We start from the raw sequence: 19,745 nt of genomic DNA, 5'->3' as shown, positions 1-19,745 counted from the left end.
GTGAATGGTTGTCAAACATATAGAGACCAATCTCTTCCTTCACCTTTCTGAATCTTTTCTCCATTGCTTGTTTAATATTATGCACATTTACAAACATACACATGTACGCCAATGTGATCAAATGAAAAGTCATTAAAACTGTTGACCAGACTGTAAAGAGTTAAACCACTTTAAGTACCTCAAGGCTGTGAGCCAATCATATTGTACCGTGCTCGGTTGCTAGACAACAAGTAAGCCAATCAGCGTGCTGTTTGGTTTGCGTTCAGTGTGTTTGTCATTTGGACCAGCAGAGCTCGAGGAGGCGTTGATCGGTGAGGGATTTTTGGACATACACGTCAACGTTGAGTAAGTACTGAAAACATACAGTCTTAATTATTCATAGTGCAAAGGTTTGAAACATCTGCTATTTAACCAGTCGACATGTTAGGGGTTTCTTTCAGCTTCAATGTCAGACTGTTTACTGTTGAAGGAGTCAGAAACTAAACAGTTTCTTTATTTGATCTCAGTAACATTAAGACACATTTCCATTATTTGTAAAAAGCTTTTTACGCGTCAACAGCATGACTCGGTGTTCCTGGATTTATATCTGTCAGTATGGAGTTTGCAAAACAGTAGCATCAACACACTCTAATACTTTATTTTTTTTAAACTAAAGTAATATTTATTTATTTATTTATTTAATGTGTGTAGATGGGTAAAATAAGGCCAGTTTATTTCAGTCTTTATTGGACAGTCTCAGTGAGTAGGCTACAGAGATGCTGTATACTTGAATAGGCTACTTAAAGTTGCACCAGGCTACACAACCTTAACAGATTGTCTGTCTACAAGGGAACTAACAGACAATATAACAGCTGTGATATGTGTCAGTTTATTACACTTAAAAAACATAGACTGTAAATATTAAGTCTTGCAGTAAGCATGGAAATAAAGCATGCTTTAGACTAGCCAAAGTTACATTTTAGTTAGAAACAGTTTGAGATATTGTCAGCTTTCTGGACGCTTTAGAAGCTGCAGATTGTAGTGCCATGTCTAATAATATTTTATGACAATATACTGTCAGGTGTGTCTAATGTTTGCCCTCCACATAAATACACCTGTCAGGAACTTCTCATGGTTCAAAGTCTGGCCTAAAATGTCACTGAAATCAGCAGCATATTATTTTAATGTATGCCTCAAACAGACTACAAACCATAGAGTTCATTCTGTGAACTCTTCTGTTTTTAGGAGATTTCCTGAAAAAGAGTTTGACTATTGATTCTAAGTTTAACACATGTTGAGTAGTCAGTCTGAGAGGGGGCTAGGCCTGTTGAGCCTTGTGGCTTTAGGCTTGCCATCTGTCTCGACAGGCTGATGAAGTATCTGACACCAAAGGGAAGGTCCACTGAGTTAACTGTGAGCCATGCTTTCCCACAACTGAAATGGATGACATTGAAGTCTTAGAAAGAGCTCTTGGTAGAGCAGCTTTTCTGCTTTGATAGCTGCTGTCCCAGAAGGAGGCATTGTACTTGGGACCATAGAAGGAAAACAAAGTTCATATCATGTTTCTTATTGTGCAGTTTTGCAGTTAAATCCCCACACTGTGTGTCTGGGATTAGTCTGATCAGCCTAATGAGGAGGGCTTTGGGATAAGAAGCCAGCCTGGGCACAACCAGTAACCTGTTAAAAACGCCTCCAGTGATTATTTTGTGGTACAACAGCCCCTACCACAGCAACAATCCAAATCAGCCTGGTTGAATACTTGTTAAAGTATAGATCTACAGATAACCGTGGGTCCACCATGTATTAGCTTCTTTGATTGTTGCCTGTATTGAGTGAATGACTCAGCTTAGTCATCACAGTGTGTTTTGAAGGGTGCTGCATGTTTCCACTTCCTCACTGTCGCATGTTTCCCTTCATGGCCTTGTAATCTGTGATAAGACTATGTTCAATGGACACTGCTAATCTGACACTCTATTTCAGGAGCAGGGAGTGCGTAGGTGGATCCTGCACATGGAGTAGATGATCGGCACACGCACCCTGAGGGCTTCAACGCAACAATGCCAGAGTCATCCCTGGGTGAGTTCAAACTTTGATGTCTTTGAATGAGACATAACATTTGCATTCATCAGCTGTAAAAGAAAACGTTTTTCACTTGTCACAGACACCACAGAACAGTTTGTGTTTGATTTTGACTTTACGTTTACATGCTGATCAGTGAGATTGATTGAATGGAGATGTGTTAAGTAAATTGATGCATTGTTTTGACCGTTTATCCGTTACACTGTAATACAACTTTTGAGTTAGGAGTAGTGGGTAAAATAACATCAATGGCAGGAGATACGACATCATGCACTTCATTTTCTCCTCGGGGAAATTTGTTTTTGACTCCCGAGTGCTGCATACATTTAGCTGCCTCCACAGTAGTATTTATAAATAAATTCTAGACATGTGAGAGAGAGAGGCAGAGAGGCAAAAATCTACGAATTTAACAAACAATGTACTGAATATTGCACATTAACTCAAAATGATATTTTGAGTTAATGTGCCAAATGTAACCTCACTTACTGTAACATTTTGTGTTACATTTTCTTGTCAAGCATTCTTACCTCAGTGTGGGCTGTTCTGCACATATGTGACAGACAATTTCTCCCTAGAAGTCAAGGACACTGGCACCGGTTCTGTTGAATGTAGAGCACCCCCCTTGAGGCAGTTTAACCAATCATCGCTGCCACTGCACAGAAGCTCCCACATGCTCAGTTCCTTCTGCACAGAGCACAATGTGCAAGAATGTCGATCGCATATCAATCAGGTCTGTAACCTTATAAGTGTCTTTGATGTATTTTTAGTCCAGTTTTTGCGATAAGTAAATACTTGTAATCCTCTGCTCAGTATCCTTTTTTTTCTTCACTCTCTTTTTCATACAGGAGGTGTCAACTCTTGGCCTGCCTCCAGTTTGGACCGATTCTGCTGGCAGCACAGACATGAATGTTGTGGCTGTGCTAAATTGCATGTATGACCTGATTCAGCTGCATCGCAGGAACCTCAGAACTCTGGAAAATATGGAAATAGAGCAGCTTAAATCTAGCAGCAATGTGGACTACCTGCAGCTTACCAGCACCCGGCTAAAAGTAAGTTGAAATTTACATCCCTGGAATTAGCAATATTAGTGCGTTTATTCATATAAAACAAAATAGACCAGAAGACAAAGGACTTGTATGGTATTATATGAAATGAATTAAACATTGTGTTTAAGCTCAAGGTTTTTACTGTCATCATAGGAGCAGCTTGAACAATCCAAAAGAGAAAACACTGCAATCCTTGAAAGAGAACGACAGCTGCAGCTGAAAATGAAGAGTTTACAAAACTGCCTGAAAAATGAAAAAGAAGAGGTGTGTTTCTTTTAAAGAAGTCCCAAACCTTCCTTTGACTTGTTTTGAAACTTGTACATGATTTGTAAATTTGTGTTGTATATTAAAGGGGAAAAACACAATAAGAAATATATAAATAAGCATAATCGGAAAAAAAAAAGTTCCAAAAAATGCTGGACTAACTTAAAGTTCTTTTTCCCCCCGTTTCATTTGCATGACATTTTAAACAAAACACTTGTTTTATTTCAGGTGCAGAAACTTCAGAACATAATTGCAAGCCGTGCCAGCCAGTACAATCATGAGATGAAAAGGAAAGAGAGAGAATTTAACAAACTGAAGGAGCGCTTAAACCAGCTTCTGGTTGACAAAAAGGAGAAGAAACAAGGTTTGGAAAAAACTGACATGACTGAAACCCCCCCCCCAAAAAAACCCTTATACATGTTTGTTTGTTTTTTTATTTTTTTTATTTCCACATTTGTTTTTCTTGCTTCCAGCTATTGATGTCTTAAACAACATTGGAAGAGCTGACGGGAAGAGAAGCCTCTGGAAAACTGAGAAGACAGAAGCAAAGTTAGTTCACCTGTCTGGGCTCTTTTGTCTCTGTAACTATGAAAGACATACTTGAGGAAGAAGAATTATAGAGAAATAAATAAAAAGCATGATCCAAGGAATTACTACTCAGCTTATATGACTGTATCTCAAACTGCCTGCACATCAGATACATTATTAGTTTTCTAGTTATACAGTATAGTTTCACTGTTGAATCCAAATGGTTTGTAAGGTTCAGTTGTGTGTTACCGTAGCTTTAATACAGTTCCTCTATAGTTATTACATTTAAACCGTAGGACAGATACATGGATGTTTACTTGTCTCGTCTCTAGGCATGAAGGGGAGATGTATAAGACTTTGCTGAGTGACTATGACACCCGACAAAAGGAGCTGCTGATGGAGAATGCGGAGCTGAACAAAATCCTGCAGCAAATGAAAAAAGACATGATGACAATTCTCAGTGCAAGGAAATCAACACTCAAAAGTGGCGAGCATCAAAACGATTTCATACCGGTGGGGCAAGTTTAAAAAATCTCTTTATAAACAATACAATTCTAATAACCGATTAGTAATCTTTATATAATTCAGTGTGACGTGTTTAAGTCTTTTAGAAATGTTTGTCAGGTGTTTCACCCATAGTTGAAGAAATAATGTCCTTATTATAAACAGGCTGATTCGGAGGAGGACGAGGAAGTGTTTGATTCCAGTAAAGAAAGTATCGACCAGTATTGTGTTCATGCCAGGGAGAAGCTGACCTACAGTATTCGCCTCCAGTGGAGAAGACTTAAAAGCCACGTGGAGAGATTGGACAGTCAAGGTAGTGTTTCCAAAGCATACTGTAACTGTTTTACCTTGATCCATAACATAAATATATTACATAACTTTTATTTCTCCATTTCAAGTTATATAGTCTTGAATTGCAATCAAGAAAAATATGTAGTTAAATGCGTGTCACAAAACATAGATGGTCACACACTGATGGATTATTGTAAAATCTGGTCTTGGATGTTTGTTCAGCCTCTTTGGTACAGATGGGTGATATGAGAAGCACTGATGCTGTTTCCCGCGAGACGCATGAAGAGGAGATGGAGAGACTGAAGGAGGAGATCCAGCAGTGCAAAGACTTTATTCAAACACAACAGCAGCTCCTGCATGTAAGACAGAATACAACAGAGACCAACCAAAATCTTAAAAAGTGGATCTGAAGAAAATGACCAAACCCTTTCTTTACGTGCAAGTGACAAACATTGTCCTATGCTCAAGCTGCAAGCTTGTGGCCTGCATTGTTCTGTTAGCAGGCTAATGTTAGCACACTTTGGTTAACTCGTAGACAACAGCACAGCTGGTGGGACTAATGCTTCTCGCTCATTGTAGAGTCATGAGTCAGAGAGACATGTACAGAGGATATAATGGATTTCTGCTGTTTTTATGTGTAAAATGTCTCACATTCCCTTAGCCCCCCTGGAGACTTTTTTAAGTGTCCAATAACAAACTAAATACAGTGCCATTAAAAGGTAATTTCCATTTTTAGTTGAAATTGACGGGACACTTATAATATTTTACATTTTAATAAAACAGTTGTAGCTCTTAGCAGTTTCCATCATAATTGTATCTCTCTCATAGTGTAAGCAGGGCACATACCGTAAATTCCGGACTATAAGCCGCTACTTTTTTCTCACACTTCGAGCACTGCGGCTTCTACTCCGGTGCGGCTAATGCATGGATTTTTTATGGGGGACAATGAGCTTCTGCCGCAAAAACATTTGACTTAGTCACGTCGGATCTTAATATCAGTCATTTTGCGCTTCATGCACGCACCCTCATGATGGAAAACACACGGAGAAATACATATGATGCAGCTTTCAAGTTAAAGGCGATCGACCTGGCTGTCAAAGAAGCTAACAGAGCTGCTGCACGTTAAGATGACACTGACAGCGACAACAGAGACTGATGAAGTGAGTAATGAAGTCATTCTGAGGCAGTGAATGGATGGACTTTTTCTTGTGACATATATTACGGTCATCTTTTTCATCAGCCGTGTTACAGACACCGTCGGCTAGGCTTCGTATTGTAACGTTCATGTTGTAAAGTCAGTAGTCGATAATGTGTTCATAATTCCGATTATGTGGAGAGTCAGTGAATGCACCAGCGAGAACGTGTTGAGTGGCTGTATGAGAGAACGCTGGGGGAGAGAGTTGGGTTGTTACGGCAAGTTATGTGTTGCTCTCTGCTGTAAACGGCGTGGTCACGGCCGACAGTGATCGGGTTATTAAAAGTTATTATTTGAACGCTCTCGTCGTCCTTTAACGTCCGTACGGACGCTACAGTATTTGCGGATGTTACCGGTAGCCTACGTCTGTGTAAATAGCTCTTGTTATAGCGTGGACACCTGCGGCTTATAATCAAGTGCGGCTTATATATGTACAAATACATTTATTTACTTATTTTTAGCCGGTGCGGCTTATATCCAGGTGCGCTCAATAGTACGGAATTTACGGTACATTGAAACCTTGTTTTGCGTGTTCAGGGAAGGCTGTATGTAGTTGTTGCGATCCTTGTTTAAATTAAAATCTGGCTGTGTTTTTTTTCCTTTTATGTGCAGCAGCAGCTGAGCTCTCCATGTGACGAAGAGACTGCATCCCTGCTGAGCGACTGCTACATGTTGCAGGAGAAAGAGCGTCTCAAAGAGGAGTGGGAGACCCTCGAGGAGCAGAGAAAATTTTTCGAAAGGGAGAGGCAAAACTTTACAGAAGCCGCCATAAGACTAAGCCATGAGGTGATTTTCAGCTGTTTTTTCCCCCCAGCAGTAATTAGTCTGTGCAAAGTTAACGTCATAGTATATGGTACAAACCTAAAGTTTAAAAGGCTGGCTGTTGGTGACATACATTTTGTTTTGGTAATCTTGCAGAGGAAGGCCTTCGAGGACGATCGAGCAATGTGGCTCAAACACCAGTTTTTAAACATGAGTCCATTTTCTGAGTCAAAGAAAAAAACCCCAATGTCCAAATCTAAAAGTGCCTATGTATTATGTGAGTGTCTACCATATTACATGATTTCTGATTTAATGTTGATATACAGTAACTGCTGATAAACTGTATGATAATGGTTGTCGACTGAAGATGTGCCCTTCTCAATTTCTTTTATTTAAATCAATTGTGATAATTCTGCTTAATTCAAAAATGATTAGTTTACAAGTCTCTGTTTCTATTTCTGTTGTAGTTTTTAATGACCCATCATTAACTGTCTCTTCTAAAAAGGATTAATAAAATGTCCCTTGATTTTATAGCTGAAACAAATGTGAGTGCTGCGTCAGCTCAAAGGAGGCTCATTAAATGCCCGTCTGAAACAACCCCCCCCTCATCAAGATTTGTTCCTCTCAAATCAAAATCCACAGCTGACCTGTATCACACACTCTGCCTTATCCCAGAAAACAGGTACATTGCATTTAATTATGCTTTGCTTTATTAGATAAAAAAAATCACTACATGAAGCATCTCTAAAAGAATCCTCTTATAGCCCGTCTCTGACCGTTTGTCTTTTTCGGTTTTACAGCTTAACCAAACCAAAGAGAAAGACTGAACGTGTCATCGAATCAAGCATCTTTTTAAACGGAAATGTTGCAGTCCTGCAAAAAAATCGGAGCGACAGTGAAGACTAGAACAGCCACACATTCATGATGGAGAAGACCAGCTCTGTAAGAAGCCGAAACCTGCATCTGTGAAAATGAGGATGACTGTTGATGTGCGTTATGGAGCTTCAGTGGTTTTTCAGAAACATGCCTGAATTGTAAACGCCAAACTGCAAACTGTTGAAAGTTAAAGCCACAATAAGTTCTGGTTTGCTGCTGTGTTCTTTGCTCTGTGTGACTGGGAGAAAATGTTTTTTTCTCTACGTGTATACTTTTTTAGTGTGATACTATTCTGTCTTTAGATTATGTGTTCAGTTTATTTATTCATTTGGTAGTGTAAATCCTGCTTTAATTTTCATATCATTCATAGCATGTCATATATCATTTAATCATGGCTACTGTTTTTATTTGTTAATTTATTTGTGGCAAGACATGCCTTTTGGCTCTTGTTAATGGTTGCTGATGCAGCTTTGTAACTTTTGGACTGATGATTAACTGGCACACTATTTTAGATTGTAAATATAAGGCTGCTGTTTAAGTGAATGCAATAAGGTACTTATGTAATATGTTTCTACAGTTTAATATAGTTGTGTGAGGAACATCTTAACTCTCTGATAACTGTACCAGTTGTGTTGGTGCGGTGAAATAGGAAGGCTTTTATACTAAGCACATAATGTCTAAAAACGAAGTAGATTAATCAAACGTCTTTATTAGTTTCATTTACAGATGTGTTTACTTCTTAAACAATGGAATGTGACACAATGTATGTAAGACAGTCTAATCTTATTGAAAAAAAATCATTATACATTTTTTGAACACGTTTCTTTATACATGTGACTTTTTATTGGCTTTTAACAGTAACAGTTTTGAGATATTGATCAACAGACTTCCTCAACTGTCCCTATGTTTCCATTGATTGCTTGTCAGAGACAAAAGTATCTCATTAAACTGTCAATAAGAGGAATAATGTCAACAAGGCAGAGGTAAGTCCTGTCAGAAATAGCTTTAGTTAATTGATTGTTGTTGTTTTTTGTACTTAAAAGCCTCGCTAGTGTTACAGCTGTACTGTACTGGAATTACTGTTATTAATTTGAAAGATATTGTGCACAAGTTATATTTTATTTTTTATTGTTTGCCATAATTTGTTGTTGGAATACATTTAAATGAAATGACACTGGAGAACGCATACCCATACTCAACCAATTGCCTGAGTCTTTAAAAAACCGTTACAGAAATGATGACTTTCTCAAGAGTTTGAAGCCATTCACAAATACATTCAGTAACAATATGGAGAACACCTGCTAACAGAAACCAGCGGTGTTCGTTGCTCAATCAAGCAGAGGTTCACCTTATTGGAATGGAATACTATATCCGGTAGGTTTCTGCTGTCATCAAGAAGACTAGCTTGCATGAAAACGTACACAGATACTTAAAGTTAAAAGACGCCTGAATGTAGTTTAACTACAGATTAAATGCTCTGGTGGTATAAAAAAGAAGATTGAGAATGTGAGTAGTTTGAGATGCTGTTTATTCAAAAGCACATTCAATGCATTAAAATGATGACTGACAAGAAAAATTCTTTCTAAGCACACTGAGATGTGCAGCTACAGGCCAAGTGGGCTTCAGCTACTTCCCTCAAGTCCACGCTTTTATCGTAGATGCTGCTCAAGTTCTCGGGGACGGAAGAATCTGCACATGTAAAGAGAGCAAAGCAATCATGAAATTCTGCTTTCCTCACATTTTCGTATTCTTGAACTTGAAAGGGTTGTGATTTGTTGTAGACTCACCAACAGCCAGACAGTGGTAGCCAACAGTGACAGAGGTGGTCTTAACAGGGAAGCAACCAGGGAGACAACGGAGAACTGGTTCAACAGAGAAGCATCTGGATTCCTCGCCAAGGACGGTAACTGTCTTCTCAAGCTGTACAGATTCATGCTTCATACGGCACTCTGTAAGCAATTTATAGATATTTACAAGGGAGTTATTGATGAAAACAGTGCATCATTACATTTTAAAATCATATCGTCAGATGTAGAGAGATGGGACAAAATAATGAAGTGAAGGAGTAATGTTTTAAAACTAATTTGAAAATTTATTTTGTCTCACCATTGGTGTCCCTGCAGCTCTCTGCTGGCAGAATCCAGGAATGAGCAAAGCTGACTGCACTCTTGGTCAGACGTCCACTGGGTGTGCGGTACTCCTGTCTGACTTCTCCATCAGCACTTCCGCAGAGTCCACAGGTCTGTCCCTTCATCCAGTCCACCACTTTAACCTGTGTGATAAATCAAATGGGAAATTCCAGACGATCACATCTACAGTTTCTGTCAAAATTGTCAGATGTCTAAACGGTCCTTTATCTTTTTCTGCTACAGTTGAGCATAAAAAGGATTTGGGCACTGACCCTGAACATGTTATTAAAATGTTGTGTATTTTTTTATTTTATTTCATTGTAAATGTAGCATTTACCTTCCATGTATCCTTGGCAAAGAAGACTTCTTGCAGACCTTGGCTTGGAGCATACACAGAGATGCCTTCAGCATTTTGCCTGATCTGGATTTTAGCTGTAGAAAAATTGTATTATAATATAATTATAATTGCTAAAAGCCAATTAAAATTTCCCCACTATGTAAAAAATATCTAAACTTTGGAGTATTAAGACACTGATGGGCAGTTTTCAATACTTTTGAATTACACAAGTTATCAATACAGTACAAGATTTTAGGGAAGGATGACATTGTATCAAAACCTGTTGGATGCTGGTAAGGTAGGCTGTTGGTCGGGATTTCCATTCCGTTGACCTTCACGATCACCTCATTGTTCTTTGGGTACAGGTCAATATCACTGCATGTGCAGAAATAAAAAGGTGTTTTGTTTGTTTTGTCAACAACACAATGAAAAAAAAATACCCAGTTGTATCTGTATTCATAATGGAAACACACATGTCTTCAATCTTCACATTGATATGGTTCTGTTCGATGTGATCCTTCTTGAGCAGAACCATAAACTTCAGCTCTTGGGTGCAGTCCTGGGCCAGAACTTGGTAACAAGACAATGGCATCTCATTCTTGTATTTTCTCTTGTTGAATGTGGTCAAAGTTTCTTTTGCAAAAACACATTCATCTGGAGAGAAAAAAAAAGTTACTATCTTTGGCACACAAACGGTAATTGTCTATACTTTTCTTATTCTTAAAAAACAACAACAGAGGTATAATGTAGTGATACATTACCAGCGACTGCCTTGGCAAACAAGAAGTGGATTTTATCGACAACGTCATCGAAGGGGGTGAGACCTTTGATTTCCGCAAGGGGCAGAGTGATTGGAAGACGCACAGCCAACCTATAGCCAGTGCGCTGCAGACAATAATTCACAGTTGTTAATATCAGTTTAAAAAAAAAGTTATTTAAAATTTGGGGAAAACTACCAAATTATACATACTGTTGGTGATTTCAAGATAAAGTCAAGGGTCTTCTCTGATGTTGCAACCACAGTGAATGAGAGCTGCTTGGCAGGGTTGTTATCCTTTTCTTTAATAATACCAGTGGGCAGGTACTCGGGAATGTTGTCGTAAGCCCTTTAAAGAATTTAGAAATATTAGACATTTCACATCGTACAAAAGACATCAGAGAAAGCTGAATGTAGGGCTTATGATATTGCATACTTCTTTGCGTAGTATGTTAAGGCAGAAGGTAGCTCGTTCCAGGAAACTTTGACGCGAGCTGCGGGGTTTGTTCCAACAAGACCTGCCTCAGCAGTGATTGAAGTGTTATACTGCATGCATTGTGCTCCCCAGCCAATGTTAGCCTTTCGAGAGAGAATAAATGTGAATAGAACCCACCATAAGGTTTTTTTTGTATTGTGTTCTTAGTTCTTAAATATAGATTATACAGTTTCTTACTGTGACTTTGTGGATGCTATTCAAAACCCCATCAGCACAGAGTTTCCAGTCGCTGTCAGCTGCCAAATTAGCCACAACAAGCTGAACTCTGCTGGTTGGTTTGTCAGTGTAGACGGCCAGTTCTAATCCAAGCACCTTTTTGTCAGCTTTGATAGAACGGACGAAGATGGCGAAGATTGGAGCAACATCATTTCCAAGATATTTGTTCTGTGGGAAACAAAAGATCAGTCAGTTAAAGTTAAATTCATGTAAACCTCCTAACCCATCAGGGACAGGATCTGACAAAGGTAATGGTATTTATTAAGGATAGTCATGATGCACCTTGCGGATTTGCTCAAAGCTTGAAGCACTTGAGGTGACTTGGGTGTTAAGAGCCTACAACAAAAAACGTGTATGTGTTGAAAACTTTCACCAAAGAGCTTCCAGGTATAAATGTAAAAGAATTGACATCAGATTATCATTGAATAATTTCCTGACCTACCTGGAACTGGTGTTCATACATCACGCGCTGTTAAGAGGAAAAACATTTTTTTGTCACATTACATGCTTACTATTATTATCATGTACATATATATTCTTTAAAGGAATGTGGCATTTAAAAGTGCTGACCTTTGAGACAGCACTGGAGCGAGATGAACTTGAGCTAGCACTAAAGAGAGATGCAAGGCTTGATGCAGAGCTGGACCTGTTGCTATCTTGAGATGAAGATCTTGAAGAAGAAGAAGAGGACTTGGAACTGAGGCTGGAGTGAGAGCTGCTGGAGCTAGAAGAGGATAAGCTACCGTTCTTCAGTCCATTAGTTAGGATATTCTTGAGTTTCATCAAAAGAGGTTGTGCTTCCATAGCTGCCTCCTCGCTCAGCGTGAGCTGTTTGATGAGTTTTTCTGCAGCCTTTGGTCCAAATATACCCTCCACTTCAAGTCTCTCAACTTCTCCACCTACAACTGAAATTATGAATCAATAATGCTGTTAAAATCTGCTCTTTGCAAACTTCATCTACATAATGCACAAGTTTTGTGTTCTTAATACTTACTTGGTTTGACATCAATAACAATAGAGTGTTTTCCTGCCAGTTTGTACAGGGCAATGTTCCTCAAGAAAGCAGCATTGTCAGTTGCAACTTTAAGACAGCCCATGAGTCCAATGGCACTAGCCTCTACACAGTACTTCTTATCAAATCGAACTGTTTTGGGTTTCAGAAGCTTTCCACTAGCTGGCACATCTACGATCTCTGAGGATGTTGGCTGAAAATTAAAGACGTATTAGTCATGTGTTACATGTACATGATTGAAAATGTACAGAATGATACTGATTACTTATTAAAGCTTACAAAACTAGCAACAGCAGATGAAGCAATCTGAGATGAGAGCATCTCCCTTGAGATGGGCTGCAAGATGTTGACAGGGATGATGGGAGTTAATTTTGCAGCAGATAGATCCTCTATATTTCTTGCCACAGCCAGGGTTTCAACACTGTGAAAAAAGAACTTAATCAAGTAGGCTCTAAAGAATAGTACTTTTTAAAAGTGGATGTTTTTAAGGGTGAACATAGAGTTAAAAAGTCATGCTCACTGCACAGCTGCTACATGTTCAGGCAAAGCAACAGGCAGAGCTTCAATCTTAAAGTGGCCCTCCTTGATGTCAAGTTTTGCAACAATTCTGGAGGGCACGATGGAGGTGAGTTTAGCTCTTGATATCAGGGCAGCCTGGATTATGGCGGTGTTGACACCCATCACAGCAAAAGTGTTCACAGCAATGCTAGAAAGAGAGAGCATTTATGTTACATCTCATTAAGTTTTCTTTGTCATTTTAGTTTAATGTGTTGTACTTACCTTGGTTTGATCTCAGTCTCAAGCTGAATGTCTGTCTTCAGAAGGTGAGAAATATGGAAGGGTTCCTGCAGAGCTGGTGTTGTGGTTGCTTTGACTATAACGACAATAAACCAATGTATCACAATGAATTGTCCACTAGTGCTTGAATGCTGATATATTTCAGCCATACCCTATAATGTTATACAATGTTTTTTTCAATAATTAAACTTGGTAATGCTGATGCATTTCTTAAAATATTATGTGATATAGCAGTCACAATTGTTTTGATTGACATAAAGTAACATGGCAGGATAGGTCTGACTTGTTAAAAGCTGCTTTGGGATGCATGTTAGCTTCTGCTTACCGGTAACAGTTCCAGCAGCCACTACAGCAGTGTAAAGACTCAGCTCCATTGGAAGACCAGCAGCAGAGGGCATAATACGCCTCACCTCAGTGGCCAGAATTGGCTTAGCATAGCTGAAGGAAGCACCGGACAGCAAAGCCTGTAGAGCACTTAAACCAAGAGACCGAACAGAGGGACCTGTGGCAATCTGTAAGGATAAAAAATAATAAAAACTGAGTTTTCCCAGAAACAAACAAACTTGTGGTTGCAAAGTTTCAGTTGGAATCATACCGCAATGGCCTGGTCAACCATGGCTTTGTTAATGCTGGCAAAAGCAATTTCTTGTCCAAAGAATTTGACGTAGACAGAGGCCAGAGGTGTGCTGGAGGGAAGAGACCTCAGCTGAGAAAGCTAGAAAAGGAAACAAGAATCCAAGTTACTTAAAGCCTGCTGTGATTTATAACGTAGAAACTGTTTTTCTATCCGGGCAATATGCAACTTCCTGGAAATTCATAACTCACAGCTTTGATGACACGTTTCATCTTGGTGATCCTGTCAACATTGTCAATAAGTGGAGGGTTTTTCAGAAGAGCTTCCTGTAGTCCCTCAGTCCTTACTCCAACCTAGAATTCAAAATGTTAAAAAAAGAAATAAATTATGTCACTATTATTAAATTAATGACATGCCACAGAGGCTGGTAGTTTTCATTTCCTTTTACCTCCAGAACATCAGCAGCTGCTCCAGCAAGGTAGGCACTGGTCTTGGCAATAACAGACCTTGGCAGAATGGTGGCAGCATCATTGATGTAGAATGCACTGGCAGCAGCGCCAAGCATCAGAGGACCTAAAGTTGGATGATATAGAGTTAGTTTAAGCTGCAGAAAAAAATTAAGTGATTGAAATGAATTTAAATTTGCCCTTACTGTGGTATATATCCACGTGCATGGCTTTGCTTAAACGAAGACTCATTCGGTCCAGCTTTGGGCTCAAAATTTTGATTGCAATGTTGCAAGCAGCTGCACTGTAATGTAAACATCAAATATCTCTTAAGTAAGCAGACAATAGATAATCTGAGGATGAATTAGGATCAGAGACAGCACTTACACTGAGGCATTGATAGAAGAAGTGCTTCTGGACAGGGACTTCATGTGAGAGTAAGTAAAGCTTGCCACCTGCAGATTTTGCTCTGTCTTCACAATGTTGGCAAGAGTGGTCACCAAACCTACTGCAGGCCTAGTCTCAAACAGCACAATGCATGCAAGTATACGAAGCTCTGGGTGAAGAGCCTTGTCCATGTAGAGCTGAAGTGCCAATTCTTGGATCTGTTTTTACACGACAAAGCAAAGTTAGTCAGGAGTTATGATCAAAACAAATATAAGTTAAAGTGCTTGTTGGTGTTAAGGACTGACCAGTCTGGGCTCCTTCTTGGCAATGTTCCTCAGGGCCATGATAGCATCAGCGTGGACACTCATGGGCAGAGATGTAGCTGCTGTGCCATGGATGGGCAGGATCTTTGTGATTGGCTTCACACTAATAGGAAGACCGGCATTACCCAAAACTTTCACAAACAGGATGATATCCATAGTGTCACTTCTGGTGACAGCCTCTGCAAGGAGGTCCTGGATGGGCTGTTAGAGAAAGTGAGATATTATTATTTGTCTTTTGGAAATGTGCAGCAGGGTTTGGTGAAGACATTAAAGTTCCAATACCTTTATATGCTCGACAGGGCAGACAGGCAAATCGGTGCAATATTTTGCAATCATAGTACCATAACCAAGGAAGACGATCTCACGCAGAACTGGATTTTCCACAATTTTAGGGCTGACTGTCAGAGCCTAAAGGAATTAAAGATGAGAAATTCATCATACCTCCGCTCTTAGTCCAAAATAATGAATTACTTTGTTGTTTACTCACCTCAACCATCTTGATGACCTCAGGGCTTGCTGTCACCATGTGAATAGACGCAACCAAAGCCTGAGTAACTTCGACAACAGTCAGGTCACCAGCTTCAAAATTCTCTTTGATGAATCTCAGAGCAGTAGAAGTCCCAGTGGCAGGGATTGAATCCAAGATCCACCGTCTGCAAAATGCGAATGTGATTATTGAGTCTGTTTTTATACAGTTATTTTGCATTTTATTTGAGTGATGTTCAAACTCACCTATAGACAGGCATGGTTTTGTACTTGTTCCAGAGCAATTCCAGGTCAGCATAATGGGCTGCACGAAGGAGCTGAATGAGTTCCAAAAACTTCAGAGGGGCATCCTCATGGACTTTCTCAACATTGTGGGTGACCAGGTGTTTCAGAACCTCAGCAATCTAAAACACAGAATTGAAGTGTAAGTCGTTTAGTTCTGTAGAGATTCACATAGTTTTGTTATTTCTTTTAAAACAGTCTAAAACACTACCTGAGCGGGAGCATTGTCTATCTTGATAAGCTGAATGGGTGTCTGAAGAAGCTCAGTAGAGAATTCGTACTTCAGAGATCCACGGTGAAGATACGGAGCCTGGATGGGTGCAATAGGTTCTTTCGTAGTCTCAAGGAAGACCAAGGATTGTCTTGAAAAAAATATTCAAAGAATGAATCAACAGTTCTTCTAAATTCAACCATGCCCCTTATACATTTCATTTACATTTAGACATTTTAGTCATAGACATACGTTGTCTGCATCAGAGCAGCTCCATTCTTCTCAGAGAAGGGTGAAAACTGGATCAGCTCATTGACTGCTGCTTTCAAGATCAGAAGGCCTGTATTATGTTCCTTCAAGGTGTATTTGTATCCTGTAGTTCCTCTCAGGTTTTTAGAGTCCTGTCAAAACAAAACACATAGTTGTTTAAATATGAAACATTTTTCTACTTTCACGGATGTATTCATGACCCAAGAGCATTTGAACTTACCTGCTGGCACTTAACGCATGTTTCTGTGTATGCCAACCCCAGGTCCTTTATGATCTTCTCCTGACAGTGGTTCAGATCCCTTGTTTTTGTCAAAATGATGCGATCAGTCTCTTCAGTGATGGCATAGTGGGTCTTGCACACACCCTGAGCTCCAGCCTAACAAGAAAAACATCTATTTACTCTTGAGATTTAACTCATGTATTTGTAATCATTAATCAAGGATCTTAGACAAACCTCCTGCATTTCGTAGACGTTCTGTGTCTTCTTGACGTTGAGCTGAAGGATATTCAAAACACCTCTATAGAGGTTCAACACCAAGGTTGAGATACCCTCAGGAGCAAACATTTTTCCAACAACACCATTGGCATACTCAAATTTGATGGGAGTCATAAGCTGAGCAGCCAAGGCTGTAGTAAGCTTGGTTGCTGGCATAAGAGGATCCTTCTTCCAGACTCCACTGAACTCAAAGAGTTCAGGGTCAACAAGCTAGGAGATAAAAAAAAGAAATTTCTAACAGAGCAGTTTGGATTTTAAAACAAAAAATTGCCTGAATTTATCTTTGATCTTACTTTCAGCATGTACATGTTTTCAGTTACGGCACTGATGAGAACTTTGCTGCTGATATTAAGTCCAGCCTTTGCCAGACCTTCGTCTGGTAGGCCATTAAGGAGCATCGCCTCATATCTGTACACGTAAGTCTTACTCGGGGAAAATTCAGGCGCTGAAAGAACAATTTACTTAGTGAGAAGTGACCTCTTTATCCTCTACATAATCAGAGTAATGCTTTTAATTCTATAAACAAAAATGTATATGCAATAGTAGGAATTCACAGAGAGGTTGACATTCAGATTACATTGGAAAAGTTTGCAATGCAATGTTTGTCCAACTATAATTTTGATGAAAAAAAGTTACTGTCTTTGGTTATTGTAATAAACATCTGAACTTACCAAGGTTAAGAGGCTGTCCGGCTGATGTGAAAAAACAAAAACTCATTAATAAAACAGAAGTAAATGGTGAAACTAAACAGGTTTAATATTTTTCAGTTTTTGTTCAAGAAAATTCAATGCAGTAGTGTTCTGTTTGAACATCTTTAGACTTAAAAGTGAGCTATGGTCAAATGTACAATAATGACAATATATTTTGTAGTATTGCCTAAAGCAATGATAGACTGCATTTTTAGTCTTTGTTAATTGTAAATGCCATGAAACGTTTGTAAGTGTAGTTACAGTAATCAAATTATTCTCTGGGTTTTTCTTAATTTACAGGGTAATAAAGCCACTTTTTCTCATCATGATCTGTCTTTAAAAAAACAAGCTCATTGGAATCATCAACCAGGTAGCCTGTATTCTTCTACAAGAGTTGCATATTTAAACAAAATATATATTTGTACTCGCAATAGTTTCCTTTTGCCCCTCAACCAGAAAAGCTGATTTCTACTAAAGTTACAGCTTCACAGAAAAACAAAAATCATGCTTACCAGCAAAGGCCAAAGCCAGGGCAAGTACGACAACTCTCATGGCTGATGTTGCTGTGACTCTCTCCAGTCATGGGCAGCCTTTTAAAAAGATTTTTTTTTGGGGGGGGGCTTCTTTTTTTCTCCAGTCTGTTTGATTGGAAGGTTACAGCGCCTTTTAGATAAAAAAAAAATAAATAAAAAAAACTGGGTTGGATAGGAGAGGGTGACAGGACATGTATCAATGGATAAAAAGTTCACGGTCACCTGACCTTGTTCTTTTCAATTATGCCATGTAATGGTTAAGCATCCAAATGTCCACTGTGGGTCTCAAACTATTATTCAACAACACTCAAAACAAACTGTAATTTCACTCTTGAATTTTAACTTTGCTTGAAAGTTGTACATTTGCGGTGTATCTTTTTTGCTTATATGACACTGATATAATGACACATATAAAACAAGAAATGAATAGGCTTTGAATTAAAAGCACAGCTCTATTGACTCAAAGTTTAATGTCCTTTCATTTTGATTAAATGAAAAAGGAGATGTATTAAATTGACTGACCTTAGGCCATAACTCATCAATTGAATTTCTGCTGAGTAAGTTTAGCAAATTCTATCTTCTTTTTTGTATCTAGCTTTGTCATTTTGTATTTTAACTTTGTACTTAGATCTTGACACTTTATTTTTGGTTGACACTGTTTGGTCCCCCCAAGGGACAAATGAAGTTTTTTTTTAATTGAATTGAAAATGATGAAGTTGTTTAATTTCCTTGACTGCAGTGTCATTGTTCACACAAGAGGGCACCATGACTATGGCTGTTTACTCACTTTGTTTGTTGCGGTCAGCATGACCACTGCTGTTATGACATTTGTGTTGAATCCCAACTGAGACATGGACATTTTTAGTCACGATTTGCCAAAAAACAAGTTTATTCTATTCATTTTTATAAAATACTAATTGTGCTCTTTCTATTTTCAAAAAATGCCTCCTGAGCCTATGGGTTACGTGGGTTTGAATAAACTGCTGCAGTCTTTGTTCATTGATTGAACTTAATTAGATTTTAATAATAGTAGAGCTAATTATCATTGGCAAATTATTTTGCCTTTAAAACTACGACACATGGACTTGCAGCATCTGCTCACACACTCCAACCAGCATGATTTATTTACTCATTCAAGGGCTGTTATTGAACACATACACTTAGAGCGACTTCCTACAGAAGCTCTGGCTTCAGCACCTGGGCCTGTTGCTCCCAGGCTATATAATCAAGGCCCTGTTGCCCTATACAGCGCTTTGCTGATTTGGGGGTCTGTTCCAGTAAGCAGGTTTTCTGCAAACACTGAGGGCCAGATTTACTAAAGGTTTGCGTGCATTAAAACGTGTGCAAACTTGATACCTCCAGCAAAAAACATGCTATCTGATCTACTAACAGCGTGCAGTGAGGATTGCGTCTTTCATATGAGCAAAACAACACTTACTGTTCATTTAGTACGTTTGCCTTAATGAATATGCAAAACGAGGCGTTTCTGCTCAAGTGCGCAAAATACTGGGAGGAGAACATGCAAAGAAGTTAAGTTAGTACACGCAATGTGATTTACCAAGCCAGGCAAAAATTGCGGTGGTTGTGACGGTGTCTGAATTTAACACCTTTGAAAAGAACGTGCTAATCCAAGAGCCCCAGTATTACGCACTGCAGGCTGCAGTTAGGAGACATAGGCACAATAAAAGACGTGTTAACATGTTTAAATGACAGAAAAAAATAAATGTAAAGTTATGCATTTATTTTGTATCTTGCTTCAATAATAGTTTAAAAGAAACG

At 38.9% G+C, this 19,745-nt stretch overlaps 2 protein-coding genes across 5 annotated transcripts; one reads left to right on the top strand and one right to left on the bottom strand.

Moving 5' to 3' along the window:
• The first annotated feature begins 241 nt into the window (after positions 1–241).
• Positions 242–7,988, top strand: LOC306828186 (afadin- and alpha-actinin-binding protein-like). 4 transcript variants are annotated; one of them, XM_079350486.1, is made up of 14 exons: positions 242–345; positions 1,960–2,055; positions 2,637–2,788; positions 2,904–3,107; positions 3,258–3,368; positions 3,597–3,732; positions 3,842–3,917; positions 4,229–4,409; positions 4,566–4,713; positions 4,914–5,050; positions 6,499–6,672; positions 6,805–6,925; positions 7,183–7,330; positions 7,449–7,988. In XM_079350486.1, exons 2-14 carry the CDS (start codon positions 2,037–2,039, stop codon positions 7,552–7,554), a joined length of 1,713 nt encoding a protein of 570 aa, XP_079206612.1. In that variant the 5' UTR covers positions 242–345; positions 1,960–2,036; the 3' UTR covers positions 7,555–7,988. The 4 variants fall into 4 exon arrangements, with proteins under 4 accessions (XP_079206612.1, XP_079206611.1, XP_079206610.1 ...); XM_079350485.1 differs by having other exon boundaries at positions 2,634–2,788; XM_079350484.1 differs by having other exon boundaries at positions 2,619–2,788; positions 6,502–6,672.
• Positions 7,989–9,037: 1,049 nt separating this feature from the next.
• Positions 9,038–17,977, bottom strand: LOC306828185 (vitellogenin-like). The gene is made up of 34 exons (XM_079350482.1): positions 17,946–17,977; positions 17,416–17,436; positions 17,038–17,189; positions 16,703–16,954; positions 16,469–16,624; positions 16,231–16,379; positions 15,979–16,129; positions 15,732–15,889; positions 15,487–15,652; positions 15,282–15,407; positions 14,982–15,200; positions 14,677–14,894; positions 14,496–14,593; positions 14,292–14,416; positions 14,095–14,196; positions 13,865–13,984; positions 13,595–13,781; positions 13,252–13,345; positions 12,992–13,177; positions 12,751–12,892; positions 12,454–12,664; positions 12,030–12,364; positions 11,902–11,928; positions 11,742–11,795; positions 11,421–11,627; positions 11,184–11,326; positions 10,961–11,096; positions 10,752–10,875; positions 10,464–10,644; positions 10,271–10,365; positions 9,991–10,085; positions 9,631–9,796; positions 9,312–9,473; positions 9,038–9,213 (listed from the first exon to the last, which is right to left on the bottom strand). The coding sequence occupies exons 3-34, from the start codon at positions 17,140–17,142 to the stop codon at positions 9,107–9,109; spliced, it is 4,797 nt and encodes a 1,598-aa protein (XP_079206608.1). The 5' UTR covers positions 17,143–17,189; positions 17,416–17,436; positions 17,946–17,977; the 3' UTR covers positions 9,038–9,106.
• Positions 17,978–19,745: the final 1,768 nt, after the last annotated feature.

The sequence above is a fragment of the Symphodus melops genome (genome assembly GCF_947650265.1).
Source record: "Symphodus melops genome assembly, chromosome: 8".
In the NCBI taxonomy this organism is placed as follows: Eukaryota; Metazoa; Chordata; class Actinopteri; order Labriformes; family Labridae; genus Symphodus; species Symphodus melops.
This window is presented reverse-complemented; position numbering and strand designations above follow the sequence as displayed.

Coding starts and splice junctions, on each gene's coding strand:
- LOC306828186 (XM_079350483.1), top strand. Junction 3,733..3,841: donor CAAAAAGGAGAAGAAACAAG/GTTTGGAAAAAA, acceptor TCTTGCTTCCAG/CTATTGATGTCTTAAACAAC. Junction 6,926..7,182: donor TAAAAGTGCCTATGTATTAT/GTGAGTGTCTAC, acceptor TTGATTTTATAG/CTGAAACAAATGTGAGTGCT.
- LOC306828185 (XM_079350482.1), bottom strand. CDS start 17,142: ATGCTCCTTAATGGCCTACCAGACGAAGGTCTGGCAAAGGCTGGACTT. Junction 14,895..14,981: donor CCAAGAAGGAGCCCAGACTG/GTCAGTCCTTAA, acceptor GTGTAAAAACAG/ATCCAAGAATTGGCACTTCA. Junction 12,893..12,991: donor GAACATGTAGCAGCTGTGCA/GTGAGCATGACT, acceptor CTTTTTTCACAG/TGTTGAAACCCTGGCTGTGG.